The 22,676-nt window shown below is 35.4% G+C and overlaps 3 protein-coding genes across 3 annotated transcripts; 1 reads left to right on the top strand and 2 right to left on the bottom strand.

The window, feature by feature from the left end:
• Positions 1-5,387: 5,387 nt before the first annotated feature.
• LOC134268834 (tRNA (adenine(58)-N(1))-methyltransferase catalytic subunit TRMT61A-like) lies at positions 5,388-7,184 on the bottom strand. Its single transcript, XM_062751075.1, has 3 exons — positions 6,843-7,184; positions 6,248-6,514; positions 5,388-5,869 (listed from the first exon to the last, which is right to left on the bottom strand). Exons 1-3 carry the CDS (start codon positions 7,165-7,167, stop codon positions 5,421-5,423), a joined length of 1,041 nt encoding a protein of 346 aa, XP_062607059.1. The 5' UTR covers positions 7,168-7,184; the 3' UTR covers positions 5,388-5,420.
• A 1,189-nt stretch (positions 7,185-8,373) lies between these two features.
• Positions 8,374-14,077, top strand: LOC134268835 (uncharacterized). The gene is made up of 10 exons (XM_062751076.1): positions 8,374-8,561; positions 9,601-9,759; positions 10,305-10,476; positions 11,291-11,451; positions 11,697-12,002; positions 12,272-12,702; positions 12,835-13,010; positions 13,187-13,331; positions 13,594-13,704; positions 13,821-14,077. The coding sequence occupies exons 1-10, from the start codon at positions 8,394-8,396 to the stop codon at positions 13,870-13,872; spliced, it is 1,881 nt and encodes a 626-aa protein (XP_062607060.1). The 5' UTR covers positions 8,374-8,393; the 3' UTR covers positions 13,873-14,077.
• A 1,638-nt stretch (positions 14,078-15,715) lies between these two features.
• Positions 15,716-22,190, bottom strand: LOC134268836 (HEAT repeat-containing protein 5B-like). Its single transcript, XM_062751078.1, has 12 exons — positions 22,103-22,190; positions 21,502-21,570; positions 21,004-21,180; positions 20,300-20,480; positions 19,719-19,967; positions 19,296-19,458; positions 18,954-19,066; positions 18,403-18,702; positions 17,885-18,109; positions 17,389-17,540; positions 16,889-17,102; positions 15,716-16,445 (listed from the first exon to the last, which is right to left on the bottom strand). The coding sequence occupies exons 3-12, from the start codon at positions 21,037-21,039 to the stop codon at positions 16,105-16,107; spliced, it is 1,974 nt and encodes a 657-aa protein (XP_062607062.1). The 5' UTR covers positions 21,040-21,180; positions 21,502-21,570; positions 22,103-22,190; the 3' UTR covers positions 15,716-16,104.
• Positions 22,191-22,676: the final 486 nt, after the last annotated feature.

Here is a 22,676-nt window from a genome sequence, read left to right as displayed (position 1 = left end):
TGTTAATTAAATTGTTAAATTTGACTATAAGCCAGCAAAAATCAACATGGTATTTTCGGTCACAAACTTTCTTAGTTCGCCAAGTGTTCAGGTTTTTGATACGTTAAAAAAGGATGACTTGATCGCATTAGGTTTGCATTTTGGGTTAGATGTTAAATCCTCTCAGAAAAAGCAAGACATTAGAATTAAGGTTGCAAACAAACTAGTAGATGAAAACATTTTTGAAAAATACGATCTTCCAGAATATACGGTTAAATCAGAATTAGGCTCTTACAAAATGACAGAATATCAGTTTCAATTAGAGTTAGAGAAAATGCGATTTGAAAGAGAAGAGCGAGAAAGAGAGAGAGAGAACGAGAGCGTGAACGGAAATTTGAATTAGACAAATTAGAAAGACAAGAGCACTTTGAGTTAGAGAAATTAAGATTGCAGCACCAACCAGAACCGTCATTTGTCAAGAATGAATTTGACGCAGCAAAAAATATTAGGTTAGTTCCGAAATTTCAAGAAAAATCTGTAGACAAATATTTTCCCCAATTCGAGAAAGTCGCAGAAAATCTTAAATGGCCACAACATGTTTGGTCAACAATGTTACAAAGTGTACTGGTTGGCAAAGCAGCTGAGGTATACTCTGCACTAGGGGTAGTTGAGAGTTCAGACTATGAGAAGGTCAAAGCAGCAATATTAAAAGCATATGAATTAGTACCTGAAGCGTATAGACAAAAGTTCAGAAAGTATAGAAAGTTTGATAATCAAACATTTGTTGAATTTTCACGAGAGAAAGAAGATTTATTTGATCACTGGTTTAGATCTAAGAAACTTGATAAAACCTTTGCTAATTTGCGCCAAGTCACCCTGGTAGAAGAGTTTAAGGAATGTGTTCCTCAAGATTTGAAAACACATTTAGAAGATAAGAATGTGAAAACTCTTGAAGAGGCAGCAGTCATATCTGATACTTATGCTCTGTCTCATAAAAAGAATTTTGTATCAAGATCTCAGACTAGCAGTAATTCTACCAATTCAGACACATCTAAAAAGAGTGGTTCAGGGTCTCAGTCTTTCACAAGTTCCCAGTCTCCATCCCAAGGTGGTTCTAAGTCCGGTCCAGGACGTTTTGAAGGATCTTCTGGAATAGGGTCGCTTCCTACTTGTAGTGATTGTAAGAAAAAAGGTCATCTGATCAGTGAATGCTTTAAACTTAAGAGAAAAAATGACTTGGATAAAACTCAGCCACATGCTTGTGCTGCAGTTAGAGGTGATAGGGAAACCTTAGGTTCGATTTGTTCTGACACTCCTGATGTCCAGGGTTCACAGTCCAGTTCTATTGATTCTATGGAGGATTATAAGCCCTTTATGTCTCAGGGATTTGTTTCACTCGGTGACTCTAGCGAAATAAAACCTGTCCAGATTTTGAGAGATACTGGTGCTGCACAGACGTTATTGTTAGAGGGCGTGCTTCCTTTGTCTGAGCAGACTTCTACTGGTGGGTCAGTTTTATTACAGGGTGTGGAGCTAGGCGTCATTGATGTTCCCCTGCATAGAATTAGTTTGAAGTCAGATTTAGTTACTGGACCTGTTATCGTAGGTGTTCGACCTACTCTTCCCGTTCCAGGCATTTCTTTGTTGCTAGGCAACGATTTAGCTGGTGGAAAAGTTGTACCAGATCCTATAGTTTGTGAGAAAATCACTCCAGATGTTATGTGCGATGATAAAGATGATGACATTTATCCAGCCTGTGCTGTTACTAGAGCGATGGCCAGAAGACGAGAAATGGAGGCAGACCATACTCAAGCCTTTGACGAGACGAATTCCTCTGTTGATATTGATTTGAATGACACTTTCTTATCTGACCTTGATGGCACTCAAACAAACATGGAACCACACAATATCGAGAAGTCGGTGATGAAGGAACCTTTATCAAAATTTGGTGGTGAGGATGATGAGTTGCATCCATTAGTTAGCCAAGGCAAGGACATCCTCAGCCGAGAACGTCTACTCTCTGAACAACATAAAGACCCAGATATCATTCAACTTAGTAAGAGGGCACTTCCGCCAGAAGAGGCTACTAAAGTTGGAGAATGCTTCTATATGAAAGATGGCATCCTTATGCGAAAATGGCGACCACCTGACGCTTCCCCAGATGATGTGTGGCTTGTTGTTCACCAGATAGTGGTTCCAGCTGCTTATCGTCGAGATGTCATGAGTTTAGCTCACGATACCCCTATGGCTGGTCATTTAGGTATCAATAAGACTTATAATAGGATTTTGAGTCATTTTTATTGGCCTAAGCTAAGGAAGGATGTTTCTGAGTTTTGTAAGTCGTGTCATGTCTATCAGATGGTAGGTAAACCAAATCAGAAGATACCATCTGCTCCTCTCCAACCCATTCCAGCTTTTGAAGAACCGTTTAGTCGAGTGTTGGTGGATTGTGTAGGACCTTTGCCTAGGACTAGATCTGGAAACCAGTATTTACTTACCATTATGTGTACATCCACTCGATTCCCTGAAGCCATACCTCTTAGGAATATAAAGGCAAAGAGCATAGTTAAGGCCCTAACCAAGTTTTTCAGTTTTGTAGGAGCACCCAAGGCAATTCATTCGGATCAAGGCTCAAATTTTATGTCGGGGTTGTTCCAGCAAGTCATGCATGAGTTGGGTATTAGGCAGTATCGATCAACTGCTTATCATCCTGAGTCCCAGGGAGCGCTAGAACGTTTTCATCAAACCCTAAAAACAATGCTGAAGACCTATTGTTACCAGTATGAAAAAGACTGGGATGAAGGGGTTCATCTTGTGCTGTTTGCTGCAAGAGAAGCAGTCCAGGAGTCTCTTGGGTTCAGTCCTTTTGAATTGGTGTTCGGTCATACAGTTAGAGGTCCTTTGAAATTGTTGAAGGAAAAGTGGCTGACTGAGACTACTGATCTTAATCTTTTAGATTATGTGTCTGATTTCAAAGAAAAACTTTACAATTCTTGTAAATTAGCACAAGAAAATTTGAAGAGTTCTCAGATGAAAATGAAAATGTGGTATGACAAAGATGCCAGAAATAGGGTGTTTAAGCCAGGCGATAAGGTTCTTGTATTTTTACCTATTCCTGGTCATCCTTTACAGGCCAAATTTTATGGCCCTTATGAAATTGAAAGCAAGATTAGTGATGTAAACTATGTAGTTAAGACACCAGGTCGACGTAAAGAGAAACGGGTTTGTCACATTAACATGTTAAAAGAGTATTTTGAAAGGTGTGACCGAAATTCTGTAAAACCAGTTTCCACTTTAGCCAATGCTAAGACTGTTCAAAATTGTATTGAAAGTGATATGAGTGTAGAAATGAATGAGAAAGATTGTAATCAGAGTGTTCGTTTGAAAAACTCAGAAGTTTTGGCTAATTTGGATGCCAAACTTGGACATTTGAACATTCACCAAAAGGAACAAGTTAAAAACTTGACGAGTGAGTATCATCACATCTTTTCGGATGTTCCAAAGAAAACTAATGCAGCTTGTCATGATGTCATAGTGGGTGACGCTCTGCCTATCAAACAACATCCGTACCGTCTTAATCCAATAAAATTGCAGTACCTAAGAAGGGAAGTGCAGTACATGTTGGACAATGACATTGTTGAACCTAGTAAAAGTAACTGGAGCTCACCATGTATTCTTGTACCAAAACAGGACGGTACCTACCGATTATGTACAGACTTTAGAAAGGTGAATTCTGTTACCAAAACTGATTCATATCCAATACCTAGAATCGATGACTGTATTGACAAAATTGGAAACGCGAAATTTGTCAGTAAATTTGACCTGTTGAAAGGCTACTGGCAAGTACCGTTAACAGAAAGAGCAAAAGAAATATCTGCTTTTGCTACACCAGATGGACTTTATCAGTATAAAGTAATGCCTTTTGGCATGAAAACGCACCGGCTACATTCCAAAGGATGATTCACTCCCTTCTTCAAGACCTTGAGGGATGCGAGGCCTACATTGATGATGTCATCATATACAGCGACACATGGGACGAACATCTCCGAATCATGCGTGCTTTGTTTGACATTTTAGCTAAAGCAAACTTAACTGTGAACCTTGAGAAGAGCGAATTTTGTCATGCCTATGTAGAGTATTTAGGTCATAAAGTAGGGCAAGGTTATGTTACACCCATTATGGCTAAAGTGGAAACTATTGCAAAGTTCCCGATTCCTACAAACAAGAAAGAGTTAATGAGGTTTTTGGGCATGGCTAGGTTTTACAGAAAATTTTGTCCAAATTTTTCCTCAGTTGTAAGTCCACTTACAAATCTTTTACAAAAGAGGGTTAATTTTGAATGGACAAAGGACTGTGAAAAATCCTTTCATAAAATCAAATCTGTCCTTATGAGCAATCCAGTTCTGTCAACTCCAGATTTTTCTAAGCAATTTAAGCTTACTGTTGACGCTAGTGATGTTGGAATCGGGGCAGCTTTGTTTCAAGAACATAGTGATAATGTAGATAGAGTTGTTTCTTATTTTTCAAAGAAACTTACAAAATGTCAACAAAAGTATTCCACCATTGAAAAGGAATGCCTTGCATTGTTGTTAGCCGTACAGCATTTTGATGTTTATCTGAATGTTACATTGCATCCAATTCTTGTATATACTGATCACAACCCCCTGACATTTTTGCATAAATTGTCAAACAAAAATCAAAGACTGACTAGATGGAGTTTGTTGTTACAAGAATACAACATAACAATTAAGCATATCAAAGGCAAAGACAATGTTATTGCAGATGCCTTGTCCAGAGTATCATGAACAAATTAGATTTTGTATTAATGTACATATATCTCATTTTAACAATGTAAGTTTTCATTGACATTCAAACTTTTTAAGGGGGGAGGTGTTGTGAGGTGTGTTGTATTTGTATTATTTCATCATGTATATTATTAGTAACATTAAGTTTCTTGAACATTCCAGAGTGGTCCATATGTTTAGTCATTTTTTCTAGAACATTCTTGAACTTTGTGTATGTCCAGAACTTTCCAGTAATATCATGTACTTACAACTTCTAGAATATTCTAGATTTATGTTACTGTATAAATATCCTGTCAATTCGATGCATAGACACAATTGTCGTACAAGCATCACTGAGGTATTACTGGGATATAATTTCACTGGGACATTGTGTGCAGCAACGGACACTCTGATGTATGTTTTTTTAGATTTTTGCTAAGTTTGTACTTAATGATTTGTATATTACTGTAAATAAATTATTGTTAAGTTTAAACTGTGTGATTGATCTTTGCTGGCATTTAGGGTTATTCTGACCCATAACAATATATATATATATATATATATATATATATATATATATATATATATATATATATATATATATATATATATAAAATCTAAATAAACAGAAGATTTTATAACAAATGAATGACATTGCTATAATGGATAGAGTGTGGCAAAAGTTAAATATCCAGTATGACCTGGCATTCTTCCTAAGGAAATTCCAGACTTGAATGTGAAATTAGCATCACTTTTTCTTCCAATGTAATCCCAAGATGGCACATCTAAAACATCCCCAGACTGTTTTTTATCTTTTACGTCACATGCTTTGCTGTTAGTGTCACCGGATTCCTCACACTTTACAGAGTCATCTCCCTTGGGGGAATCTGTGTCCATATCCTCCTGTTCCATTTTTCTTGTATCTGTAGGTTGTGACTTTGATTTTTCTTTAGAAAATTCAGGGTTGGGCAGATTAATTGTTCTCGCATCATAATTCCTTACTAGACACTCCATTGTTGAAATTTCCTCAAATCCTAACTCATCTAGACAAGCACAGGTCTTTTGGACTTGTTCTATACAAGGGGAGAAGGAGCAGATTCTTCCACCTAGAGTGTATACATTTAAAAATAAAAGATTGTAATATAAAAAATCATGTTACTTTTTTTTTTTTTTTAAATAAAGTGTACTTTCTAAAAAACTAAATTATTTTAAAATTAAACTTATTTTAGCTGAGCAACTTTCAGTAGAAACTTTTAAGTGATGTAAAAAATATTATTTTCCTAATCCAGAAGCCTCAGTATAGAAGTAAAAAAATTTCTTGTTTTCCTTGTCTACACTCAACACTGTATTTACTTATATTCACAAGAACTAGATGTTACAATTCAGGTATAGTCTGATTCTGTTGAAACTGCCTTTTGTCAATCAAAAGTTATTGCATTTCTAATATCTATAAGATTATGAAAAATGTGTATTATTAAACTAACCTTGCTTCTTCAGAGCTTTCTTGGCACTCGGTAGAGCATCCCATGGAACTGGTAAATCCAGAAACACAGCATCTGCAACATCCTCCAGATCAAAGCCAAACTGACAGACATCTTTATGTGTCACTGTGACATATTCAGAGAGGCCATGGTCCTTAAACTCTTCCTCTGCTTTCTGTGCTCTTTCTTTGTGAAACTCAAATGTATAGAGATGACCATCTGGTAAGATGGACCTGATGATGGCATGAGAAAGGGAGGCACTTCCTGTGCCTGAAAAGAAATGATATTTAAATTGTGTATTAATATTCAACATTCATCAAACAATTAATTTGCATTTTCCAAAGGATATTTTGGAAAAATTTGGTTAATAATTCATTCATTTGAAGCTAGCTCCCTTAGAACCACATATACATCCTGTAAAACTTGCTTCATCTCTATTAGCCCCAGTGTCATTACTCATTTACAGGTGATAGGACAGTTCTGTCACAGTTTTTATTTAAACATAAAAGGGTTCATGAAGAAAACTAGGACTGGAAATTAGATGTAGGATATTCCCATTTCTTCCATAGACAACCTGATAATAACTTTGTAGTTGTACCTGATTCAACAACAACTGCTCCAGGTTTGAGGTCTAGTTGGAGGGAAACCACACTGATGTCTGTTGAGTAGAGGATCTGAGTTCTGTGAGGTAAGTTAGAGGTCCACAACTCAGGGGTTGGATATAACAAATAGAGATATCCCTTGGGACAATGCACTCGGCTGCCAAAGATCGTCCCTATAATGTCATTGTGCTTTAACGCCCCATATTTCGTTTGAAAAACTGCTCCACGTTTAATTTGAATTGCGTGCATATTTTCATATCCAAGGTAGAGTATGACAGTATCACCTTCTTGGACCTTTTCATGATATTTGTGGAAACTCATGCTTTCACTTCGGCACCGGATGTTGCACTCGGGGAATAGGTACAAAACAACTCGTACTTGATGTGTTTCGTATTGTTGAACACTTGCTATCTGCCGTGGTTTTGCGCAAGTGGCAGGGGGTGTGGTTATCGCCTTGAGGCCCCCAGTAGCTTCAAGGAACTTTGCCCCTATATGCTCCAAGATTCTGACGATTTCTAAAAACCTCGAAAAATCATAAAAGAAATTGTAAAAAAAAAAAAAAAAAAAAAAAAAAACGTTTTGATGCCTTTTATAAAACATTAAAATAAGGCATGAGAAAGGTCATCCTCGCAAATGCCAGGGGTCCTGAGTCAACATGTTGACGTAAACGGCAACGTGTTGATTCAGAACCCCTGGCATTGCGATGATGGAGAAAGGTGCGTGTTCAAATTTGAAAACATAAGCATGCTATTGACAGATAAGTTTATACTACAGGGATTTCAATAACATTGTTTAATTTCGGTATTTTGTAAATTCCCTGTTCTTTAATAAGACTGAATAAATCGTCAATTTCTATGAGCGTGTATTTTAATTTTAAATCCCCTATTTTGTGCATTCAAACAACTGCATGTCAGACTGAAATTTAATAAGTTAAAGATTCACCAGGTTCTGAGGATATTGGCCCGGCTACCTCTTACCCGTGTTTCCCATGGAATAATGCATGGACAGGAGTCTCAAGGTGGCTCCTTAACCAGTTGTTTTTATCTTCTTTCACATCACCCCTCCCCCCTTACTCTCTTTAATGCTGAATAGAAACTCAAGCTGATCTTCAAAGGAGGATAACTCCCCCCCCCTTTTTCAAAACTCAGTCTTACTTCCTTTTCCAATCTATCTTTATGTCCCCTCCATTGCCTGGCATGAAAGTCAGTTAAATAGTTTCTATACATATACCGGTATATTTACATCAATGAGGACAAATGACAACAATTTAACAATATAGAAAGTATTGTTGACCATAACTAAGCTCACTTGAACTCCAGTACACGTCAAAGCTATGTATAACAATATATATCAGCACGGAAATTAATACTTAATGCAGATAATAAATCCGTTATCATGTCTAAATCCCTACACTTAATAAACCAATAGTTTTTCGAACGAAGCATCTGAAAATAAACAATCCATCTAAGGGTATTTCTTCCGCAATTTTATTTACGTGGTTGAACATCCGTCCCTGTTTAAAACGTTTTCTCAATAATGCAGTAAATATGATTGTGTGTGTAGCAGTGACAATCCTGGTAATTGGCCTGCCCGGGGGTCACGGGATTTGCCCCAGTAAGAATGGGACCTTGGTAGACTGGTGGATCATTTACCAACAACGATCTATGCCGTTCTTTCATTTTTATGTAGATAGTACGAGTAACTCGGATGTTTCGGTAAGCAACTCAATTCTTTATTTTTCTTTCCTGTAACACGAATAATCAAAGATAATTGAAGCAAAGATACTTCAGTTTTTCCAAACTGATACCAAAAAAAAAAAAGCGGTTAAATGACACATTCGCAGCCTCTATAAAACCTACATGAAATAACCTTTTATAAGTTCATTTTTTCATCAAACTAAGAATTATCTGCCTTTTCAGAGGGTCAGTCTATCTTAAAATTGAATGATGCCTTTAACTGTTTAAATGGATTTTGCAGAAGTTATTTAGAAGAGCATTTTAGCAGCATTTTTAGCTTTAAATGCTTAAGTGCACTCTTACACACTATACTGATGTTAAACTCCCATTCATTGAGACGATATCAAATTAATTCTAAACTCACATTGCAGCAAATATCACTTTCACATGTACTCCTACATGCATAACTGACTATTGAGAAATACACAAAATTGCTTCCTTTACCCAATAATTATTCTTTCAGAACCAAAATCGTCATCTTCTATATATTAGAAAAAACTATCAATAACTAGTACTAGTATTTGTTTGAACATATTTGTTACTTCCGATACATCTCACCGATTAAAAAGGGGGGATAGTAATTTTTCTAGTGAAGGGGCATCTAGGCTTAGGTTATGGAATGTTAACGACAGACACGTAGCAACGGGGGGGGGGGGGGGGGGTTGCCCCCTCTTCTTTCAAGCATGACTTTTACTATTGAAAATGTTGCTTGAAGGGCCGGTTGCCCCCCCCCCCCCTTTTGATACAGTTAAGTTAAATAAGGGTAATGTAGTATAGTATGAATAAAATTTGGTAGGCTATCTGAAAGAAGTTGCCCTGTAAAACAACATTAACAACGCCACAATATTAGTCCAAGGTTCCAAAGGAACATGAGATAAATCTCTCCCTCTCTCTCTCTCTCTGTCTCTCATCTCATCATTAGAAGCTTAGAGGCTGTTGTCAACTTTTCAATGCAACAATTTTAAATACATGTGTACAAGAACTTTTTAGCATCTAATAAATATATACTTTTCTGTAGTTTCACAGACCAGAAAATCCGGACAGTGCTTTGGCCAGAGCAGTAGAGCTGATTATGAATGACGTCTTTCCTCAATATTTTACGTATTCCTACGATCTGATAAACGTCATGAGAGTAGCGAAGACGCTCAGATTTCCAACCTACGGCAAATGGATGCAGGTTACATATTTAATTTTTGTTCATTTGTCGGTGGTTAATTTTAAAGTTCATTCTAACATTGATTTCCATTTTACTAGTATTCTTCTGCGTCCGCAATGGAAGATTCGGGGATACATATAGTTTTCCTGTTCATCCGTCTGTCTGTCTGTTTCTCCGCCAAAACTTAAACATTACCCAAATCTTTTGAGTGGGTGGGGCTATGGTATTCATTATTTCACAGGTGTATTTCGTGTGACAAAACCCTTCTTTGGGTACCACCAAATTTGACCTCTTAGATCTTGACCTTTTAGTTTGACCCACTTTCACAAAAAATCACCACACTAAACCCTGGCCAGTACCTTTGAACAGTTGGTGCTGGGGCTTTCATACTTCACAAATGTATTCTTTATGACAAGACCTTTCAGTGGGTATAAATATTTTTTACCTTTTGACCTTGATCTTAGAGTTTGACCCACTTTTAAAAAAAAATAACATTGGTCATAGCTTTTGAACAGTTAGGAGTAGGGCTTTTGTATCTTGCTAATTTTTCAATTGTTTACTTGCAGGGCATTTTAGCAAGTGACAAAAGCAGTGAAAAGGGATTCTGGATTTTGCATAACAATTTTCTTTTTCCTGCGTTTAGTAATCGCCAACTACAACCTCCAACCTCTTATTCCTGGAAAAGCAGAACCATTGGAGACAGCAGTGAAGATCTCTTCTACGTGTGTATGTCACTAGGTATGTCTGTCTGTGAGACTCGTGAGTCCTGTTGTTTCAGTGTTGTGGGAGACTATGTCAACCAATACGTGAATACCCTCCTGTAATTGCTCTCATCACAGTACACAGTGGTTCGTCATAATACATGTATATTATTTTGTGCTTATACTTAAATTTTTGACCTAAAATAAAAGTGTAGTTTATTAAGGAATGAAGCTTATTTCAACTTATATTATACGATATAACATAACTTGGGGCAGTTTACGCTTTATAAACCGCGAAGCGGTTTATAAAAAAGCGTAAACTGCCCCAAGTTTTGTTATATCGTATAATATAAGTTGAAATAAGCTTCATTCCTTATAATTTAATTTCAATGCAGACAACGAGACAATTTTTCCCCCAGAATAAGGCTTTACATTGATTAAATTTTAAAAGTAACGTCAAGCGGAGTAATACGTTTTTTGACGTAACTCATTGTGACGTAGGCAAGTTATGTTATACAAAATGGATAAAATCTTTTATCCAATCAAATGACATGTTACAAATGAAATTAAATTATTAGCGTAGGGAAGAAAAAAGGACCAAATTGATCGTTCTTGTGACGAACTAATATGCAGAAAGTAGCGCATTTCAAAATTTTTAAATTATATGTGTGCATTTGTATGTCAGTGGATTACCCGAATTTGCAGTATAAATAAAAGTCTTCAAAAAGAAAAAAGAAGAAAAAAAAAAGAAAAAGAAATCTCGTGAAGCAAGTTTATATTTACGAGGACAGAGTTTAATACTATATGTATTTTAGAGCTATATTTTCTCAAAGTCTAAATTCTGTTGACAGAAAATCGAGAAAGCTTATTGGACGCAGTGAAAAGTGTCTTAGCGGGGAATCCCTTTATTTACCACAAAGAGCTGACTGATATGAAACTCGAAGATTACTTCACCGAAATCAAAGAAAGGAATCACCCATTCTCATTATTGGCTTCTGCCAATACGTACATGGTACTTATAATTCTAAAAATATACAATTTACAGGCCTACAAATACTGTTCCATTACAATCATTTTCCAATATAATCAATAAATACACTGTACATCTTTTGTACATTTATACGTAGAATATCATGTAATATGCAATCCCTGCCCTTTGCATTTTTCAGCAGAAAAAATAACTTTAGGACTAACATGTTGCTTGTATATAATTATTTTGACTAAGCTTATACTATTATTTATTTATTCATTCTTCAGGAATGTTTGACAGCAACGAAAGAAGCAAAACGTTATCGATGTATGTATCAGTTTGCGACGAAAAACGTCGAAGCTATTCAAGTTTACACAAGACCAAGAGGGATTTTGCAGGGTGGTAGTCGCTTCTGTTACAACCAGCAATCAAATGCTTTGTTTGAGTTTACTGGTGTTGCTAATTCGGACCCAACTAACATAGTTCCTAGCAATAACATGTTCGTGATTTCCGACAAAATGACGTCAGGGCAATACGGCGTAGTCTGCTTTGGTCAAGATGTTGCAGCCAGTTCTGATACGGTGTCAGTCATGGTCAGTTGCTTGCATTACAAGTATTGCATATAATGGGGAAATAATGTTTTATTATAATAAAATGAATAGAAATTTGTGTAAATTACAGGCTTTCTAGCAATCAATTCGAAAACATTTTTTTCATACCGGAAGTCATTAAAATTGGCGAAAGAGCAAGAGAGAAAGAGAGAGTTGTCTTTGCTTCGAGACATTTGTCAAGAATTTTTAATATAATGACATATTAATAAAACATATATTTTGTATATCTACATTTACATTAATTTTTGCAGATTTGTGGTAAATTACCGGGATTATGGCGAACTATGGTTCAGTCGTCTATGCTGACGAACTGGGGATGTCCAAATCATGGATTGGGAAAGACAGAGGAAGCAAAGCAAGTCAGACATCTACAGAAACCAACACATCACGGAATTCCTTCTCCTCTCTCTCAGTCTGTGACAGCACAAGTCAAAGTTCCAGAAGTGCGAAGGCTAAAACGTGACGTAACGTCAAAGAGAACCAATGAACAACGTCGATCGCGCACCAAAAGAGAGGAAAAACAACAAAAACACAAGAGATCAAAAAGAGATACATCTCCTGAATCCAAGGAAGATAACAAGAAAGAATCATTTGATCATCCAAAGAAAAAGAAAGTTGATTTCAAAAAATCGGAAGATGGTCATGAAAAGTTTTTGAAATTTGAAGAAAAGGAAGATGCTGGGTAAAAAGTTTTGTAGGAAATCTCTGAAAGCATTAGTTAAAAAAAAATACATTATTGGCATAAAATTTAATTTGTTCTAAGTTATGCAAAACCTGAATAAAATTTAATTTTCTTTCATTAATTCATTTCCAGAGAAGACAAATCATACGCAAAGTTAGAGCGGTACATGGAAATAAAAATGCCTGTTGAAAAACCATCCCAAGAAAAAGAGCCCCCTAAAACAGTCGTTAAAATTGCAACATTAGATGAACTTCAAAATGACGTAATAGAAAACAAGAATCAACTAATTGCTATTTTCTGTAGGAAAGGTATGTCATGAAAATTATACTTCTGATGGCAAATGTTTAGTTGTTTGAAAATCGATATACATGTACTGGAGTATTTCAAAATATGCAATAGTATGATATATTTAATAAAAGAAAACATTTTACTGCTTGTGTAAATCCTTGTTACTTTTAATGACATTTTTATCTATCCAACACAGGTTGTAGATTTTGTGCGGCAACAGAACCAAAATTTCAAATGTTAATCGATCATTTCCAAAAAGAAGATGTAGACTTTTTCCATGTTGATGTCAGTGAGATAGAAATGCCCTATCAGTTAGATGTAGAGTGGACTCCCTTTGTAAGGCAAGTTGTTCTACTGAATATTTTGAAATAATTATGCATCTACATACAGTACATCAGTTTCCTGCTTTCATATGAAATGATGTAAATGTGATGATTGTGTCAGGGGGAAGGGGGGGGGGGTAAATGTTAACTTTTAGTTAAAGCAATGGATTCAGAAAATTTTAGCATATGGTAGTATATTTTATATGATCAGAGGAAATTTTGTATATATCTAATGCAAAACATGTATATAAATTTTATTGGCCTTTCTTGTTAATAACAGATTTAAACCAAGAGGGGTAACTCAACTGTTCCCATACCACTGGGTGGACTTTGATGGAGAAGAGTACGACTTCCAAAGCATGTACCAATTCCTGGACAAACATGTGGAAAAGTTGGAAATATTCCTTAATTTGCTTTTAAAAATATGATTCAAATATTAATTTTGACTGAATTTAAAATCGCAAGGAGGTTATTCTAGATATCAATTCATTTTGTTTTCCATTCCAGGATGGAGAAAAGTAGGAAAATGCCTGGAACCTCTAGGGAGTTGCTATTCTAAAAGTGACACTAAGAAATACAAGAAAAATACATTTTTATATTGTTTTGATATTTGATACCAATTTTATTTTTTTAAAAATTGCAATTGATTTTTTGCAAGAATATATTTGTATACCAACTTTGATTGTTGGAAATTTAAAGAAAATCAGTATTTGGTATATTTGTTAAAATTATCATAGGGAAAATAAATTTTGTTCACAAATACATGTCTGAAAAGTGAATTTTAAAACATAATTACATGAATGTACATATAAAAACATCTTTGTCTTCTTTCTGAATACTGGTATATTTTATACAGTGTGTGATTAACACTGATTAAAAAAACAATCATATTAAAGATTACAGATCTAACATTTTTTCCATTTAAATTTATTACTCAAGTATAAAAATATTAAACTTAACATAGCAGTGTTTTCAATAAGATTTTGAATAGAAGGAAAAATAGATGGAATAGCAGGAAATCAGTCTTGGCGAGGGGTCTGGGGGCCGCCTTAGGCCCCCAGCGGGTCCAGGGCAGAGCCCTGGTAGGGGGCCCAGGGGGGCGAAGCCCCCCCGGCCAAAAACGAAATTCAGCATTTTGGACTCACTTTTCTTACCTCTCAGGCCATTAAAAAAGTACTATTTTTTCCACAAATTTTACCTTAAAAAAGCCAATTAGAAAACAATTTTTGTCTTTTCAACGATTTGTTTGACAGATTTTTGACAGACTGAGTTATTTTTTTCTTCTGAAAACTATGTATCTATTAAAACATATAGACAACTTAAGTATGAAATTATAGTACAGACAATAATTGTATGTGTAAAATATTATACTGAAAATTCCACATATTTCTTCCCTTTCACAGTCCGTTCAGAACTTTTATTCATATTTAAAAAAAATTATTTAGTTAAAAATTTAAGATTTTTTAAACACTTGGTGATGTACAGTACCCCCTTAAAATTGAAATAAACCGCAATCTTTGACTTTTAATAAAATAATCTTTAAACCGATTTAATTTTTTGACATTTTGTACAGATTGTCAGAATAAAGTAATTAAGAAAATGGAATTTGATACAAAATACTAGTACATTAAATTCTTCCCAAATGTGAAAACGGTACTGTCCCTGTATTTCAAGAGATCTTACACGAATAAATGAGAATACAATTTTCAGTTTGATGATATTCTGTAAGAATTTCTACGTCTGAGTCACGTCTTAGCTTAACATTTGATATTTTCATTTTGAGTATATTCTGTAAGAATTCATACATTTTTTAGTAAGGTCTTAAAATTATATTGGACTAGATATAGATATTTGCTGTTGTTTCACCGGGGAACCCCTCACTTAATATTGAGTCTGTGGCACAATCAATTTTAAATCGAAAATTATAAAACACAAACAAATCTTTTCGGAAGGGACCATACTTTATGCCTCTTAATGTATGTGTTCTCAAACGCATGTGTTACAGCAGCAGCACGTTTCTCCACGACTTCGCTCAAATATTCGTTGTCCGCGACGCCATATTACATGACACTATCGATCTAATCAAACTTCCTTGAAAAAAGAGCGCACTCAAGGGAAGCTACTCTAGATCATGGAAATAGTTGCGATGAAATCTATGGATTTCACGTATCAGCCCCGGCAAAATCCTAATGCCGGAAATTTCATAGCCGGCAAAATTTCTCGTACAGGCGGTTAATTTTGCCGGTTGCCGGCTCTTATTGAAAACACTGCATAGAGTAATTTTATTAATACGCCTTTAGTAGTACTCACTAAAATAGCCTGCAAAAATATCTCTGTTTATATATTTGTAACAGAAAGTACACAAATTATTCAGATAATAGTCTTAAATGCCATTTATAAAACGTTGATTAGAACAAGAAAAAGATTGTATTTTCATACAAGGAAAAACTTAGATTTCATTCTTTTTTCCGAAATTATAAATATTTTACCCTTATATTTTCATACAAGGAAAAACTTTAGATTTCATTCTTTTTTCCGAAATTATAAATATTTTACCCTTATAAATAGTTGTTTAGACATTAAAAAATATGGCTTCAGAAACCTTGAAACTACAATATTTAAAGTACTTTTCAATAAACACATAAAAATCTTCACTCAACACTCGCTTCCCATGAACACACTTGATAACAAATATAACAGTTATCCCAAAGTGGAAATATTGGGATATGTATATATATTTTAAAAAAAGATTGCACTATCACAGCTCATTCAACAATGAAATGCCTCACTGTCAACTTGCGGCAAAATTTCCGAAATTCGTTTTCAATGCTATGGTAGGTTTGGCTGGCAGCTGGCTCATTTTCTGTTGATTAGCCGCTGCCTCTTCTCTCTTCTTTTGTGAGGACAGCTGAGTCTGGCTGTGTTTGATTGCTAGTCCTAACTTTAACTTAAGGTCAGCATGTGACATCATGATGTTTTTAAACTGTTCTGGATATAGGGGCCCTATTTTGACTAGTCTTTGTAAACAGTCGTCATGGATTGCTTGGGTAGGTTTAGAGACGGAGGAGTATTTCTTCTCATCCACCAGGAAAGATACTAACACAGGAAGTAACAAAGAAAGCAGGGTCATCCCTAAAAGAAAAAAATACAATGTATTACACACAAGTATTGCTTACTATATATACTGTAAAATACCGTATAAGTAGAAATTTTAGCGAGGTTTTAATTTTGGCATTATTAGCGAGGGTGCTGACATCGCTAAAAATTACTTGCGTATTGTTTGTAATAGTTTCTTTAGTTAATATTTTAAAATTGCTAAAATTACTTCTCGCTAAGAATAAAATGCAAGTTTTTAGGTAGAAATCGCTAAATTTGCGTCTCGCTAAAATTTCCGCTTATTCGAGGAGTCAAACTTTTGTGGTTTGAAGAAAAAATATGGGTTTGTAGGGATTTAATTTCATGAAAAATTGTTGAAAAATCACATTTTATGAAGGATATATCTTTTCACACCTCAAAAAGGAAAATAACCTCTGATGAATATTTGAAACAGTAAGTGATCAGTTGCTTTCTCTTACTTTTGTCATCTTCGGCCTTGGCTACCAATACTTCTGCGAAGTTCAGAGAGGCAGTCACCAGTGCCTGCTGGGAATCTAGTCCAGATTTATCATCCTTTAATATCAGTAAATACTCTAAGAACTTGGCAGCGACCCCTCGTATGTACGGTGTTGCATCTTTGGTGTCCAACTTCTGTATCACAGAGGTAAACATTTGTAAACACTTCAGCTGAACCTGAAACAAAATGTAAACTCATATAGCTAAAAAATTAAACCAACTATTAATTGCAACAATTTTATTCACTTTATTCACAATTTATCAGTATGGAATCCATCCATAACTGTTTATGTTCATGACTGAAACAATATTATGATTCACATGAAGAATATATAAGACTTGAGGAAAGCTATGAAACTTGCGTATATTGTTTCTGAAAAGTTGGTTTACAGTATTCTGATTATAAGCCATAATTTTTAATGTCCGCATTACCAATGTATCTATATTTCTGTTTGGTAAGTACCTCTGGACTTTTGGATTCCCAGCAATCCTTGAACATCGTGACACATTGCTTCTGAATAAAGGGAGTCTTTGCTATCTCCTTCGGGCCCCAAACTAAAAACATTGTCACTGTGGCAAGCAGAGTCACTTCATCCATACCAGGTTTGTCTTCACCTACAGAAAATGAAGGACCTTAAAATATGTATGGGAATAAGCTGAAGCTCTACAAAATTCCAACTGTTGCACCAATACAGTTTAAACAAAATTTAATTCTCCATGAGCTAATGGCTTATCATTGAAAATTCATAGATAATAATACATGTACTTCCAACAATGAAACAAACAGATTTTGAAAATATTAGAAGAGGAGGTACATGTATTCCCATACATGTGGGCCTATATGCACATGCTGTTCTAAGAAGTTGATGAATATCAATAGATCATAATATTTTGTCTTTATTTCCAAACATTGCACAGAATTTTAATAAATGGTGCTACATAAAGGATAGACTTCATACTTGGCTTGGAATTTTGAAGCACAGTGACTAGAGCACTTCTGAGAAGTTCCCTCCATTTACTTCCTACGTCTTCATCCTCTAGAAAGGAGGAGGAGCACAGAGTACGGAGGGCTGTCAGACAGGCCTGTACCAGGACGGGGGACTTCCTCTCGGCACCTTTATTGGACATCTCTCGTAAAACACCAGTTATGAGGAAAAGAACTGTAGGAAGGACTGAAGTGGAACCTGGAATTTAAACATTGTGAGTAAATGCCATTTCCATATATCAATCAAAAGGAACAGTTTCTCAAACCCACTATATTTAATGAAACAAATTTTTTTCTACTCTAAAGCTAAAGTAGGCTATTTATACCTAATCTTTATTATTCAACCCTAAAAACTTACAATGTACATATAATTTAAGACTTCAATTACAAACTGATTGACTACAAGAATTAATAATTTTTTGGATTGCAAAGTTTAAAGCAAATTTTTTCAGACTTTATCGAAATTCCTGTAAATAGCTTCATATTTCTTACCATTTTTGGAACACATATTAGGAAGGTCTGCCAGAATAAGCACTATGGAAGCTACCAGTGAACAGTTTTCCTCTGACATTTTGGTGAGTCTTGTTGGGACCTGGAACCCAGTGCTGGGAGCTGAGGGGTTGAGGGCTGGAATTTGTCTAGATATCACACACAGACACACCTCCAGTGCCGCGTACACCACAGATTTCTCTGGAATAATGTCCCCCTCCTCCCCTCCATCTCCCATTGAGCCACTGTCTGAGGTATCCTCTGACTCAGAGCTGGTACTTGTTGGAGTGTCCAGTTCTTTTTCTAAAGAAAATAATTCAATAAAAAAAAGACAGTTACTATTGAAAGGCCCATAACTTTGAGATACCATAAACAATTAATTTCTGATGCTCCAAGAGTTTCTATTTGGATCCTTTAATTGTGTGTACAACGTAGAATATAAATATATGTGATTTAACTCAAGTCGCAATCACATTTTTCCTGTAATTTTTTAGAAAAGCTACAACTGTAGTATTTGTGAGCAATCCCTGAGAATCTTATTTGCTGTTTCCTACCTTTAAGTTTTGTTCTGTCTTGTTGAAGGCAATCTTTGCCAGCTAGCAGCACAGCTTTGACTACTTTGACAGCTAAGAGCTGTGTGTACACATTTTCCTGGGTCAGGAATACTCTGAAAATACAGAAAGTCCTTAGCATTTTTTTCTCTCTACCTTTCTTTATCTGTCTACCAGTAATATGCTCGCAAAAAATCTGATTTGCTCATATACATGTACATGTAATTCTCAATGAGTCTTGCTTTACAGAAAAGTTTGAAACAAGGACATTTTCACTATGATTCGGATTTTGTAGTATGGGTGTAATCAACAAAATAACAAAAGATAAGTAGATGGATTTCATACCTGTGCATCACATTCAGAACTTCCTTGGACAGGATTGGGTCTGCCCCTATTTGTTGTTTTGGCCAATCAGAACTCAGAACTGCAGCCGATGCTTTCAGAATGCCATTGACAGCATGTGTTGTCAGAACAGTCTGAGGATTGGACAAGGCTTCCACACAAATACCTGAAAGAACAGACAAACCTATCTTAAGATCATTTATCAAGAAAATAAATGTAATTCTTTAAATATTGTGTATTTATTTAGTTTCTAATATTTTTATTACTCTGTTGTCAAAATAAAGGTAAAGAAGTGAGATACCTTGCAATATATTTGAGGCCTGTGAATTAACAAGTAGGCCAAGTGCTTAATTTTTTAAAGTGCAATTTCAGTTTTTATAAATTAAAACTTAAATTAAATTCTTCAACATTAAATCTATTTCCTACCCAGGATAAGATACAGTCTGTCTGAGTTGATCTCGTCCCTCTTCATGTTGGCTGGGGCATTCGCTGGAACACTAGAGTTTTTATCACTCTCTTTGTTCATCTCTCCAACTGAAAAGCCTGTCTCATGGAGCCAGATGGCCAAAGCGTGAAGGATCGGGGTCCAGCGTTTTTTGTAGTGAGGCTTAGCACTATCTATAGTGTCTGGGTGGTAGAACGTTCCCCCGTCTGATGGCAGCTGACTAGAATACTCTGTGGGGCAAAAAAAAGGACAAAACTGAGTTAAGAGTAGGATTATCTTTCCCCATGTGCAAATGCTTACCATAAAGATAATTACTGTCTGTACTTTTAGTTACTGTAAACTAATAATTATGCACATTCTCAATTCTTCAGTTTGAAGCCATTCACGACTACCATTTTTTTGAGATTGAGGCAAAATTCTGCACAAATATGCAAGTGAATAATTTGTTGGCAATGAAAAATATTTGTGAGTAAAAGAAAGTCGCAAAACTTTTTTGATATTTCTCACTTCTGAATAAAAGTTTGTTTACAGTATTTAATTCCTTCAGTCTTTTTTTTTTTACCTGTGGGGAGGGAGAGATATGCGTAGTCTCTGAGGGCTCCTAGCCAGTTCTGACTGAGGGTGGGGAGCTCTGGCTGTACCAGGGACAGCAGACTCTCCCGGGAACTCTCCCCATACTCATCCTCCTCCCTTGGGGGTTTAGTCTCTTTCTCATGCTCCCTTTCTACTGCCACAATATATACCTGAAATCAAAATCAATACAACAGCTTCAGCACTTGAAACCTTTTGGCAACAAAATTTACTTTGTAAAATATGACATTATCAATATGATAAATCTTTTCTTTTCTTTTTATGATCCCCCTTCACTTTTTACATTCATATATGACAAAAATGGCAGTTTATCAGCTTAAGAAACTAAGGATCAAATTTTTATTTTGTTTTGAATTCATTTTACTCCCTTTTTTCATGCAAAAACTTGTATGATCAATGTGTGTCCAATTAGTGAATATTCTGTTAATTTGAAATTACCAAGGACAAAATTTTACAAGAATTTGATAAATTTACCTAACAAACTTTTTTTAAAGCACTTACTAAATATCACTTTATAAACACTTCCTAAATATCACTTTATAAACACTTACTAATTATCACTTTATAAACACTTACTAAATATCACTTTATAAACACTTACTAAATATCACTTTATAAACACTTACTAAATATCACTTTATAACATAAATCTGAGTACCCAGACAAAAGTCTTACCTCTGCCCAGGCTCCCAGTACAGCTAACTTCTCCATGGTAACAGCACTCTCATTGTACAAAGGAGACTGGGATTTCCCAGCATTCAATTTGGCTAGGGAGGACACCAGCAATTGGTGAACTCGACGGAGGTCATTGAGGTCACGAGCTACTCCACTGCCAATCCATGTACTGCAGACCTGTATATACAAGTAGTATCAAATAAACTATGAGAAATATGGAGTTGAAAATAATCCCCTTTCCATAAAGTTTATGCAAAAAATGTTTTAATCTTGATCTTTGACTTGGTTCTAGCATAGCACCCAATTATCAAAAGTACTAAGGAAACTTAGATCAAAGTGAGTGCATTCCCTTTCCTGACATGTACTTTGTATAGACAAACTGGGTAATGGGAGGAGAAAATTTAGACTCTTGACAAGAAATAACCGACACACATAAAGATACTCTAGAGAGAGACTCTTACAAAAGGTGAAATCACTAAAGAGTCCAAAACTACTTACATCACAGGCAGCTGCTGTGACATCTGATGAAGTGTCAGGTGAAAAAGCTGGACGGAGGGCTGCACTAACCTAAAATACAATAATTATATAATAAGTAATCTTCTCTTTCATTTTGAACAAATAGTATGAATGCTGATTAGGCCATAATAAATAAATTGCTAGATTCTCATCCGAATTTTTTTAAAAATCGAGGCGGGCGGGCGGCTTTTATTTTACATTTTTTCAATTTTGCTGATTTTTTATTGACCTGGTCAGTCGGTGTAATTTTATCTATAATACCCGAATAAAAGTCATAGTAAAGGTTGAATTATCTCTTACTTCACATCATCACCAATCTTTTTCAACCAATGACCCTTGTTTAAAATATATACGCATGTATTACCGCAATTACCATCTTTTCAGCTGTCAAAATCTTGTCGACTTTCGCAGGATTTAAAACGAAAGTAAAATGGTAGATGAATACCAATCCCGATCAGAATTTAGATGAGGAAAAACAGAAATAAAAAAGATCGAGGCGGGGGTATAAAATCGGGGCGGGCGGGGATGAGAATCTAGGAATATTTTTATTATGGCCTTACATGAACTTTTTGTTAGTAGTTACCTGCGCCTGGAATTGCTCTAAAATCACATGACCTGGAAATTCTGGTTCTGGAACTGATGCAAACTTTGTGATGATATCCTGCCAAGGAAATAAAATTTTTATGAATGAAATTCAGTGGAACATACATGTACAGGTATCAGCATTCAGTTTTTAAATTTTAGCAATGTTATATAAACAAATTAATTTTATTCAATAATCTGTTTAAAAATGTTTTTTACCCCTTCAAATTTACTAAGTTATGGTAACAATGACACTGTCGTAATGACCAAAGGGATAGGTATCATGATATACCAGGTATGTAAGAAACTTATCCTGGCTTTATAGTTTCTATTTGACATAAGGTATTCAAGTTATGTTCTGGTGAGAGATTACTGTAAACCAACTTTTATTCGCTTGCGAGAAATTTTCGCGAAGTTCGCGACAGCCTCATCATCGTGAATATTTCTCACCGTGAATCAGTACTTAACACTTCTCTGTCTATTTACAAAAGATCGAAAAATGCTTCATTGCGAAAATTAATTGTCGCCAAATAGTTTACCTCTGGTAGATCGCGAAATAAAGTCATCACGAATAA

The sequence above is a fragment of the Saccostrea cucullata genome, unplaced genomic scaffold (assembly GCF_032062105.1).
Source record: "Saccostrea cucullata isolate Sc308-1 unplaced genomic scaffold, CSIRO_AGI_Scuc_v1 ctg9385, whole genome shotgun sequence".
Lineage (NCBI taxonomy): Eukaryota > Metazoa > Mollusca > Bivalvia > Ostreida > Ostreidae > Saccostrea > Saccostrea cuccullata.
This window is presented reverse-complemented; position numbering and strand designations above follow the sequence as displayed.